This window comes from Dermacentor andersoni, chromosome 2 (assembly GCF_023375885.2).
Source record: "Dermacentor andersoni chromosome 2, qqDerAnde1_hic_scaffold, whole genome shotgun sequence".
Lineage (NCBI taxonomy): Eukaryota > Metazoa > Arthropoda > Arachnida > Ixodida > Ixodidae > Dermacentor > Dermacentor andersoni.
This window is the reverse complement of record NC_092815.1, coordinates 49,451,290-49,463,471: the sequence shown is the minus strand read 5'-3', so window position 1 is coordinate 49,463,471 and position 12,182 is coordinate 49,451,290. Positions and strand designations below refer to the sequence as shown.

General features: G+C 42.7%; 1 protein-coding gene across 2 annotated transcripts; it reads right to left on the bottom strand.

The window, feature by feature from the left end:
* Positions 1-3,545: 3,545 nt before the first annotated feature.
* LOC140216096 (uncharacterized) lies at positions 3,546-10,531 on the bottom strand. 2 transcript variants are annotated; one of them, XR_011892753.1, is made up of 4 exons: positions 10,230-10,482; positions 9,197-9,265; positions 8,098-8,178; positions 3,546-5,781 (listed from the first exon to the last, which is right to left on the bottom strand). XR_011892753.1 is itself a non-coding variant. In XM_072286402.1 (4 exons), exons 1-4 carry the CDS (start codon positions 10,280-10,282, stop codon positions 5,669-5,671), a joined length of 312 nt encoding a protein of 103 aa, XP_072142503.1. In that variant the 5' UTR covers positions 10,283-10,531; the 3' UTR covers positions 3,546-5,668. The 2 variants fall into 2 exon arrangements, 1 of the variants encoding a protein (XP_072142503.1); XM_072286402.1 differs by having other exon boundaries at positions 10,234-10,531.
* Between the last annotated feature and the right edge of the window lie 1,651 nt (positions 10,532-12,182).

Here is a 12,182-nt window from a genome sequence, read left to right as displayed (position 1 = left end):
AGGTATATACAGTCGTGGAAATCGGGAACGCATCGCACATATTTGTCTTTCCTTTTGACCTTCTCCTCTTGCTCATAAATCAACGTTCCAGTTCAAGCTTTGCAAAGGAGCCGTTGGCTGGTATACTATCGAAGCCTTCGTGAGGAATGCATATGCCCGACATCCAATACCCATGCAGCCCCACAACGTCCCCACCTTCGGGACTTCCAGAGCGTCTTCTTGCGCACATAGAAACGTATAGACGAGATAGTTTCGTGTGTTATTCAGCGTCTGTCAGTATACCCGAGAGGGGGTTTCCTGCGTGCACTCTAAAAACTAAGGGAGTGCCGGGCACTCTCTTTGAGGGAGTAGCTGCTTGTCCCATATTTCACTCTCTTTTCGAGAGTAGATCGACCCTCTTTGAGAGAGAGTAGGTCCACTCCTCCTGACAGAGTTTTGTTACTCCACCGCAAGGGATTGCTAGTACTCTTCCGCAGAGTGATAATACTCTTCCCACAGGGAGTGCTAGTACTCTTCCGCAGAGTGGTAATACTCTCCCCACAGGGTTAATAGTACACCGCCAGACCGAGTACTTCTACTCCCCCAAACAGAGTGCTTGTACTCCTTCAGAGCAGAGTGCTAGTACTCTTCCCAATACCCTCTTAGCCAAGTCCTGGTCACGCATGCAGGCAGGAAATCAGATCAAATTAGGGCCGCTGATATACTGTTCCCTAGGCGGCTCCTCAGAGACACAGGCCCGATGCCAAGCGGCCTTCAGAATAGGCGTGAGCAAAGTTATGCAGGAGTTTAAAGTCATTTTTTCCTGGCTATTTGCTGCCTACCGTGAGGCGTGACTGCTCTGAAGCGGCCTATGCGTCACGAACGCCACTGAGGAGAAAAAAAAGCGAATTAACACTTAATCTGCAAATATCTTCGCAAATTTCACAATCAGGAGTCACACAATCTAATTAGAATACAATTGCCAAGGGAATCACATACTTATCAAGAATCACAATGCTCTATACATCATGTGGATTCGAACCCGCGTACACTCACATTTGTACAATTCAAAACACACATCATAACCATTACACCACAGCGCCGCCACGCCCAGTCGTGTTCTTTTAGAGCTTATATATATACCAAACGTATTTGATGAATCGGCTGTGGTGGGTGGGGTTTCTCTGCAGTGTGCTGTGCTGTTGTGTACTGGAATACGTGTGCGTTTGCATCATTTCCATTCCTTGCTACGACTAACGAAGGAAGACAACGTAGACGACAACGTGAGAACTATTCACGGCTTGTCGTCACCGCAGGAAAATAACAAATGTGCCGTTCAGCTCATGATCGAGTGCTTCTTCAGTCCATGTTCTCCAAAATACGCGGATACAAAGTATTGCGCCAACCATCCACGTATGTGAATTTAATTCACGCGTATACTGGTGAGCAACTGCGACGCCAGTACCAGGCATTTCGACGTGCCTCACGCTGCCAAGTGCATTAGTTTAGAGTTTGGTTCAGTCCGCTGTGAGCTGTTGTCCTGCATGAGCAGCGGATCGTTAGCGTTTTGAAGCGCATGCATTCCAGCATTTGGAGACTGCTTATGCCGATAGCCGCGTCAAATGCATTGGCACGCATGTTTAAATGACTAATGTGTCCACTTGTTACGCGTGCACTGCTCGTATCCTGTGGCAGTGCTCGTTCTAAAAGCTTCGAAGACCATCTACACTCATGCGTGTGTTCAATTTATATATGCACAGGATGGACTTGCCGGCTAGTTGGTTGAGCATTTTAGAAGAAACAGCGCAACACAAGGACGACGCAAAAACATGCCACACCACGAAGCGCTGGTGTGGTTGATGCTTTTTTTCGTCCTTGTGTTTGCGCTGTTTCTTCTTCCACGATTCACGCACACCACAGGTACGCGAAAGTTTAGGAGCATAAGTGGTTAACTCTGTTTTCCCCATTTTCTCTCAGTGTCAATGGCACAGTGCGTTGCCCGGAATTGTGCACGCTTACCCCCATATGCAGAAATGCATCATAAATTGAAACCCATGCTTGACTTGATCTAAACGACGCAAGTCGTGAACGCACCAAAAGAAAGGCAGTGAGCGTCTTGGGGGACGTTCGCACCAGGCGTCGTTTATATCAAGTCAAGCATGAGCTTTGTATTAAGATACATTTCTGAATACGGGGGCTAGACATCTGCTTCTTCCAGAAAATGTCGAAGAAACGCCCGCCAAAACCAGGCACATTCGTAAACTTAACTAGGCAATACGAAGCTCCATAGAAAAAAAGAAGAGTGGTATTAAAAGCTTTCAGTATTTTTCTTTACTCCAAAATAGTTGCGCTCTCGTGGCTTCACTGTACAGAGATAGTGCAGCGTTAGCTAGAAAGCATGAATTTCCTAACTCCATGCCAAAATAAGCTTGTAAAATTTAGGTGCTAGAATCCAGGGTTTGTAGCGATCCTTGAAAATCCTTTATTTCTAAAATGCCATTTTCAAGGCGTTGAAAACCCTTGAATTTTTAGAAGTACTGCAAAGTCCTGTACACTTGGCTAGACTTAGCAGACATTGCCAAGCGCTTTTTTTCCCTTCTGTGACACTCTTTCGCATGTCACAGAAAATTGTCTCTGAAGGTAATAGAAAGAAAGCGACATCCTTAAAGTTGAAATTACAAAGGAGCTGCAGATACCAGTTTTATGCACATGGAACCGGCGACAAATGTGCTTGGAGGAGCAGAAGCAGGAAGCTCAACAGTTGAGGCATCCGAAGAGAAGCCGTGAAGAGTAAATTGAGAGCGACAGACACAATAAAAAGAAATTAGAAATGACTATTGCTTATTTGATGGTGAAAAAAGCTGAGGCAACAGATGACATCACGTACACTGTCAAACCAAACCAAACAGTATTCAAAAACTGCAAATGTTGCAGGTCCAAGTAGTTAATTGTGCTATTGCAGAAAAAATTTGAGCGCTTTCTTGAAATGCTTCCTTGTGTGCGTTTAGTGGTGGGCGGTGAAAGGCAAATTAGCAGTCTTTCAAATGTTTGAAATCACTGAAATGCGATTTGTTTTGTTTTCTTTTGTTTGCATTAAAGTTAACCGTGTTCTTGAACAAGTTATTGCCTGTCCAAACTACTACACACATTGCACGAGGTCCTTGAAGTTACTGTGTCGGGGCCTCGAAAGTCCTTGAAAACCATTGAATTTTTTTCTTCAATATTGCTACAAACCCAGTAGAACAACTGTCACGGAGTAAAAACCTTGGCTGAACAGGGGCTTATACGCAGAGCACAGGAAGACTAGAAATGCAGTAGTAGGCATGGAGGGCCCTGAAAAAAATGTGCCACATCCGCTCGTCTGCCTTGTTTCTGCACCGACTGTCGCATTTTTAATAGAAGTGCACTTTCTGTTCTACTCCAATAAACGCAACATTACGAACTCCATTGTGGGGCAGTCCTTCAGCCAGTGCAGAACTTTTTCTGTACATCCGAGTCAGCTCTGTCATTTTTCCAGCATTGTAGTACAAGATTTGTTAAACTGGTTTAGCAGAATATGAGCAGTATACTCTTTAATTAGCTGTTTATTTGTATGCACAAGTTCAGGTCCTCAGTTTGGTTGCATGACAAATTGCCATACCTCAATAGATACAAGAAACAATTTTATTACAGTTTAATAAAATCCAAACAGTAATAATCACAACAATATAATGACATACATTTCTTTTGGTACGTATACAGCCCATGTCTTGGCAGTGTATAAATTCAACTATACACCGCAAGTACTGTGTCCTGACCACTATTATTCACATGTGTAAAACCATCACAGCAATTCAACAAATATCACAGTAATTAGTGACATACACTTTGTAACTGCTTTAGATGAGCATAATGTATACAAATGGTCCCTGTGTACCTACACATGACTAGTGCCACCCGAGTACTATTACTCACAGGTGTAAAACCAACAAAGCAGTTCTTTAAAAAATATCACAGCGCTTAGTGACGTACATGCTGTAACTCCCTTGTAGAAACTTAATACAAACACGTGAGGACACAGAAAGCTAGCAGTGGGCATACATGGGAATACCACCGCCTCAATACTAATTCACAAGTGTAAAACCAACCAAGCAGTTCTTTAAAGAATATCACAATGCTTAGTGACATACATTTTCTAACTAGCTTATATAAGCTTTATACAAACATGAGAACATACACAAAGCTAGCGGTGCACCCGCATAGAAGTGCGGCCATCTGAACAAGATTATTTGCAAGTGTAATCTCAACAGAACAGTTTGTTATAGTGACGCACATTTTGTAACTGCCTTATACAAGCTTAGTGCAAGCACAAGAATGCAGAAAAATATAAATTTAAAACTTGCTCTATGCATACACAAACAGATCAACACAAATGGTAAACACCGCTTGGAAGACAAATGTGACTGTGGCAAAGCGCAGTGCTGTGCCGGTTGAAATTGCCACCCACAAAAGTATTGAGCAATGCTTAAACCACAGGCAATAAAGTGCTGAAAGACTGCGTCTCTAACGTAACTATTTTAATTCAAATTTCCTGAATATAGGGCTCGCTTGCAGATAAGGCATCTGATCCAACTGACCCGATTTTACACCTGCTACATGCATACAATGCCCTCAGATATAACTGGTAATAATAATTATAAAAGGCATTTAAAAACTTGATAGTATGATGAAGATGCATGACTAGAAAAGTTCTGTCCCCCTCGTACTTGTTAAAAAGGTGTAAGTACGACACATGTTCTTTTTTTCCTCAATTTTTGCATTAATGGACAGCCGGGAACCTCGAACCGACACACAAAAAAAAAAAGATACTGCTATGTTAATAGTGTTATGAATAATTTTTTGTGAAAGCTTTTTTACAGACAAGTTGCAGTCTCGTTTCTGGAGGTTGAGCTGTATTTTGCAAAATAACTTGAAAAGTGGTCACATGGGAGAATGATATCATAATGTTAGTTTCAGTTGACTCTCTTGCCCTACAAGTCGCTGCTCACTGTGGCCAGTGATGCAACAGCAGTGTCTGTGTGATTTTCATCACACTTCTGTCCTATGCCATTCTTACCAGAGTTGGCGGCACATAGATACCCAAATTTCGATAGTGTTGCTTTCTCAGGTGGTTGCTTTTGATTTGCTCAATATCAGTTGGCACTTCAGCTGCATCAAACTTCTTTTTTACCTCTTCAACAACATCAACAACAATTTTATGACACCTGTGTTGTCCTTCTAGTTGCCTACAAAGACCAGTCAATCTAGCAACAACACTGACAGTCTCTACTATCTTGTAATGGGGGAGAGGTGTGTCCCACCATGTGTTCCACATTGTTGTCACTATGTGGGCTGGCTGGGGAGGCAACAACTGTAATATGTTTGCATTTGCATATATTAAAGTGATGCTTGTACTGTGTTATAAAACCTAACTTAGTCTTGCACTTGCTGCACAATAACACTGGCTCACAGTCGTGGTGAAAAGCTTTTGTATGTTGAGCAAATGAGTTGTATCCACTACAAAAAAAGTCAGTGATAGCACACATGTTGCTCTACCAGGCCAGGTGTGGTTCCTTCTGACACTGCTGCTGATGCTGACGCACTGCTGCTTGCCTCGTACACTGTTGCAGCTGCAGTAGACGTGGCAGTCTCTGTATCTATTGCTGCCGTGTCATCTGTCATGGTAACTTCCAAGTGGTATCGGGCTCACTTCTGCAACAGAGATGTTGTTTGCCCCTTGAGGGCTCTCATGATCAGGGCCAATAATTTCGTAGGCATTGTCTCCTGCATCAAAGAACCAATAAGAACAGCATGAATTAATAAACGTAGCTCTAAAAAGTACGGACATCAAGACTTAATCACAAGCTTTGCACATAAGTGACCGGGCTTAATGAATAATACTTGCAGGAGGAGTTACACAATTGTTTGTGTATATTACAGTAAAGCCTCATCAGAAGATATTCAAGAGGCACGGGAAACATGTCTCTCGAAACCAAAAATTTTGAGACACTGAGGAGCCAGACTATATCACTTTATTATGCATCATCACTAAAGTATGTTTTGATATATCTGAAGGAATAAATGCTCAGGGTGGCTTAAAGGGCCCCTAAACCACTTCTCGACATTTTTTGAACATTTCAAGTAAACACGCGCATCGAAATCAGAATGCCGTCACGATCGACGAAGCCAAATGCCAGAGTGCGTAGCACTGCCGGAGCACCACAATATGAAGAAAATGACCCCGTGCGCCTCTCTGGACCTATCCTGCACCCCCCAGTTTGTCCTGACGTCACCAGGCTGTCTCTGATGATGTCACCAGTTTCCGGTGCTGTCGATTGGTCGAACGAAAGTGTACGACTGCCGGCAAGGCCTGCAAGCAAATACACACACTCCTTCTTCCTCGTCGTGTTGCGCGCGATGCCATTGTGGGCAGCCAATGGGGGCAAAGAACAGAAACGCCAACAGAAGGGTCTCCCTATGAGGCTCTTCAACACGAGTCACCGTACAGTTCCGTTGTATTAGCGCCACCCCTCGCAGGACGACGGGCCAGCGCAACAGCAACAGAGCTCGTTGGTGTTGGCCTGTCCCGTAACATTTGGAGGTGTACTAGGCAAGGAAAAGACGATACTGTCCATATGGCGTGTACCAGATGAAAGAGTAAAATGAGTGGGGACTACTTTTCGATAATCAAACACACGTAGCTCCACTATTACTGCACCGTTTCGAAAAATTCTCGTGGCTACCTGTTCATTGCCTTATTGTGTAGAACTGCAACACCGCAACTAAATTTCAACCTCGGTGGTTTAGGGGCCCTTTAAAGAAGACATTCACAGCTTTTTAGTGACTGTAGATTGTGTTAGCTTCCTTCCCAACTTCTGGAATTTAAACACTTCACTTTGCAAGCCTTGTTGCTCGCAGTACCTTTGAGCTGCTCTTAGACGCTCGTCAGCTTCAACTGCCGACACTTTCTGCCCTGCACTGTCCTCGTTTCCCTCCTTTTCTGGTTCATGCTAAAAGAGACATGCGCGATTGACTTGTGTAAGGATTGCGTGATCTTTACGCCCTTCGGAGCACACAAGGTGCACAAAGTGAATGTGTCTGGGTTGTGTCCCTTCGAAGTAGTGAATACTTAAAAAGTCATCCTTAGTAACAAAGGTGTCTCTTGTATACAGTATTGTTAACGTGGCAAACATCGGAAAACCAACCAAACCATTTTCAGATGTCTCTTACAACCAAGTGCATCTTGTAATGAGATTCTACTGTACTGAATATTTTTCAATTATGGATCATCTGCATGTACATATAGTCACAAAGACATGTTGTGTGGAATGGCGAATTGGGAAACAGTTCGTACTCTTACTTTTTGTCCCTAACATAAGCAGCTGATAACAATATGATAAAAAAGCAGGCAATGAGGCTAGAATGGAACATAATCCTTCAGCTCTAAACAGTTTTTTGGGCCCACATCATTCCCTCATATGACATAAGGAAACAACTTGATTGCAGTAATGGCTGCATGTGAGCTGAGTTGATTGAAACAAACTATACGTAAGGTTGTCCTGTATGTAATTTTATCAGAGTGCTTTTTAGATGTCCTGCTGGTGATTCTGGCTGCACGATGCTTCTCATGCTTTTTGGCACGATTCCTTTTTTTCCACTCCACTTTTTTTTCAGATTTTCTCCCCTTTCCCTTCCCCCTTGTGTAAAATAGCACACTTGAAGTATCAAATCTGTTGAACTAACGTGTGTATCAAACCTGTTAACATGTGTGCTTCTCTGTGGTCTGTGTTGTATTTTTGCGCTGCACAATTCAATTCAAGATGAAAGATGGAACGTCCCTGCCTTTAGTTTAATTGTGTGTGTGTGTGTGTGTATATGTCTCTCTCATGTTTTGAAATATATGTACATTCAGGAGTGCCTGCATGCCCTTCTCTCCTGCTCCAGTGACGAAAAGGAGAGCCTGTTTATGTACCATAGTAAAAAATTCAAAGGTTTTCGCTGTGCCCATAACATCCCTTATCATATGGATCTGTCACAATACAGAGTAGCAGTGGTCCATAATACTAGCCCATCCCAACATAATTATAAATTAACACATACCGACATGCTGCGAAACAGCTGTTGCAAAGCCGCTGGTGAAGGCAATTTCCGCAGCACTGCAGTGGTACAGCCGAGTTCCACCTGTATAGTGACAAATCCATATGCGTGTTAGCAACTCACTAGTTGCTGATGGTTTCATAAGCTTTACACTACACAATAAAGTAATCTAGACAACTTTGTTGGAACAAATGCACATAATTAGGACACCACTTAAACACTAACACGATTAATTGCCCCCAATCTCTCACTCACTAAGGGATAATACTACTGAAACATCGGTGCTTTGAGGAAAACAGCTATAACAGCGGTTAGTTTTCTTGATCATTTTATGTGGTAGCTTTGATTTAAATGTCATGCAGTACTATAAAATACAAAGTGCCGCATTTCTAGCAGCAGAAGGCGTCGTCAGGCTCATGGTACAACAGATTTTTGCACTGTTTGTCAGTGAGCCGACACATACAAAGAAAACCGAATTCACACATACATATACAGTGCCAAGTGCACTTCTCCTTCTGAAAACGCAGCCACCAGTTCCAATGTTGCTGAAAGCAAAGGTTATATAAAGTGCGAGACTGCATGGAACTGCCACTTATGACTGTAAATGTATGGTCTGCTGATTGCAGAGGTAGTCACATACTATTTCTAGTCTCTTTTAGAAGCATTACTAAAGAATAAATTAAAATCTATTCATAAGTCACGAATTTCATGCACCCACAGTTTGGCTAAATAACCTGTGAGAAAAAGACATGTTTACCTGGAATAGCAACCTTTTTTCCTGCTGCAAAACTTTCCTTCGAATTAATGAAATAACTTCACAGCGTCATAATGCGTTTCTCGCAACTACTTGCCGGCAGTGGCGAGTTAGTGTTTATATCCGACTCATTGGGCGACAATACTGCCAAACACAAATGCTTCACGAACACGAGAACACGTCCCTGGCAGAGAATAGCAACCATATATGCCTCTGTGAGACATGATCGCACCTTTGTGGTCAAAGTGTACGTTAGAACGACATCACCATCTCATTAAAAAAAAAAAAGCCTCCGTACAAGGCAGCCACCAACTGCATAATGTGAAATTGCAACTGATGTCCACTTACTGGTGGCCTGTGTTTGAGTCACTTTTAGCAGTTGACTGGGTGCTGAGAAATGCACGTCCTGGGTTGTCCCTGCAAAACATACAGGGTTATGTCAAATGTTGAAAATATATATATGCCGGCATTTCATCAGTCGCAAAACAAACGAGTAAACTAATAAACAACTGTAATGTAAACAGAGTACACATCATAAGATAGGCTGTCAACTGTTAATGCATTACGCAAAAAATCTAATGCATAGGAAAGACTATATGTAAACACACGAAGCTGACACACAATTTAATTCGCTCTAGGTGTTTCCGTGCAGTATATTCAAATTATTATGTCTCGTGGTTAAGCAAAATTAGTGTAAATTACGAACTAAATTATCTACCCTGGAAACTTTTCTTCAATATGCACCTGTGCGCGCTTCGAACGAGTAGCGTTGTAAAATTTACGTACATGGCATTTAACATAGTTGCTGAACACGGATTTCCTTTGCCCTGTGTCGTGTACAGTGAGCTACATATATCTGCCCCCCCCCCCCTTTTTTTGTACTAGCCATACTGCGTGCCACTGCACCTATACGCACGTCAATAAACCTCACGACACAGAAATAAAAAAAAAGCTCCAATCACCCATGCCTGCATGTTGTAGTGGGCCTAACCTAACCAAGCATGGGCTGTTGCTTTTTATAGTAAACACAGGCACCGTGCTCATTGCAAGTAGGTATCATGTTGCTAAGCAAATATGCAATTTCATTGTACCACTATTTTTTTATCACATGGATATATCTGTTGAGAGGCAAGACAAAAAGCAGTCACTTCTCAGAACTAATCAGCTTTCTTAAAACACATTTTTAACTTTTCAATGACACTTGCTGCTATGTGTTTGTCTCCAGAGAGCATACTTGATTTGACTTTCCAATCAGAGACATTACATAAATATACCATGTTAAGATGACTGCCTGGAGCACGTGAGAATTTTCATCTTCGTGTAACATACTGTATCTTGATTTTGTTGACATTTGGTCAAATGGTACACCCAATATACCCACATACTAGTTTTCTTGTCCAAATAACATGCCAATGTATTTTGATTTTTTGGCATTGGCTCCTCTGCACTACGTGAAGTCGCGCTGCACTGGCTCTTTCACATCCTCGTGTCCCTGCAGCTGCCTTCTTGCGTTATATAAAGCGGGTGCCTGAAAAATATCGTATGCAAAAGTCAACACAAGGGCATGGTGCAAAACAACATCAAGACAGTCAAGGCCATGGCAATAAAAAAGTCTTAGCTCTTAGTCTTCCTAGTGAAATGCATGCAAAACATCCAAATGACTGCAACAGTCAACTGCTAAACTAACTTCAATTTTTAGATTTAAGCAAAAAAACAAATAAACCACAGTTCATCCTTGTTTTTCATGAATGTTAGAATACTCCTGCTAATGAATAGAATATTGGTCATTTCCAGACGTCATAGTTCTGTCATGAGTCTGGTGTATCGCAAACACCACTTGTGACACATCCTAAGCACGTGCACAGTGTGCCCCCCCCCGCACCATCCCTGGTTGTGCCACTGCTGAAGCCATAATTTGAGGATTATAGCTGCAAACATGATGCTCAGTAGGGATGAAAATATTGTCCTTCAGCTCAATGGATATATGGATGTGCCTATAAAAAAGGGCAACAAGGCTTGTTATGGCAAGCTTACCCACATTTCAATACTAACAAGTTCACTGCGGCCTGCATCTAAGCTTACTAAAAGGCATGAACTTATTTTCATGCATGAGGTGCGCAGTGGAGTTCATTTTTGACAGACCCGACTACTGCTGCAGTTTGAAATCTAGCATTTTAGATTCTTGTAGGCATGTAAAAGTTGCAGTTAAACCGCAGTTATTAGTTTATTACACCAACCTATTGTTCTGCGTACGACAGAGTGGTAACACGGAATTAAAGCAACATTTTATTTTGATATTTTATTTCTCTACTAAAAATATTCAAGCGATAAACACATCTTGATCTGCCATGCTATAGCAAAATGCACACATTACGCTTGTAACCCCCAGAGGAAGGCTGATTTAGCTGTTCATATGACATAACTCTGACACGCCAACTCATATTAGCAAATGCACAGGCATGTCCAAAACAATAAGCGCATGCAAAGCGCCCCTGCAATTGTAATTCCACACAGCAGCCGTTATATTCGATGCCGATGCGTAACTAGCTGCTCGACAATTCACCGAGTTCGTAGACATAAGCATCCTTTCAGTTTGGCACAGTGCACGAAAACCGCAACAGGAGACAAAACTAGACCTATAATCACACCATTTCAACATGAGCAAAAACAGTTCAGTCTTAGGGATAAACACTGTGAGAGCGATTTAGTGCGCGACGGCGACGAGCGACGGCTTCGAGCGACAAAACGGGCCGTCGCTTGAACAGATGGCTCGGTTCTGGAAATCTAGAAATTGTCGCTCGTCGCCCAGAAGTGCTATGAGCGACTAGCCAAAGCCAATAGCGCGAAGCCGGAACTGGATGTACATACATCGCTCAAATACTACCGATTGTCGCGCGGAACGAGCAAATGATTCAATTTTTATACGTGCAAGGATAAGAACGTACTGCAAGACCTCCGGAAATATTTTATGCTACTTTTTATAGTAAAATACATCAACGTAAATTACTAAAGCACGCGTCACGCGTGACTGCAGCCCTCATGCCGGCAACACCGGGGAGGCGTCGCTCAAAATCGTCGCTCGCACGGAGTACGACTTGTAGGCGACGAGCGAACGCGACAGCCATCTCCGTCGCGTCGCTTGTAGCTGCCGCGCGCAAGATCGCTTATATGGTGTTTATACTTTTTTCAGCATAAAACATGGATTCCTCATGCGTTTTCAGTAAGTTCAAGATAACGCGCCCAACTGACCTCTTGCAGCATGCAGCTGAATGCCTGCGGCAAAGTTTCTAACTAGCACTGGTGCTGCACGTAACTTCAGTGGTCGCAGATTCCC

Bases quoted from the DNA above. Each gene is read 5' to 3' on its own strand.
- LOC140216096 (XM_072286402.1), bottom strand. From the start codon at position 10,282: ATGCCAAAAAATCAAAATACATTGGCATGTTATTTGGACAAGAAAACT. The intron at 9,266-10,233 runs GTATGTGGGTAT...TATGTTTTGCAG, and splicing joins TTATTTGGACAAGAAAACTA to GGACAACCCAGGACGTGCAT. The intron at 8,179-9,196 runs GTAAGTGGACAT...GTCACTATACAG, and splicing joins GACTCAAACACAGGCCACCA to GTGGAACTCGGCTGTACCAC.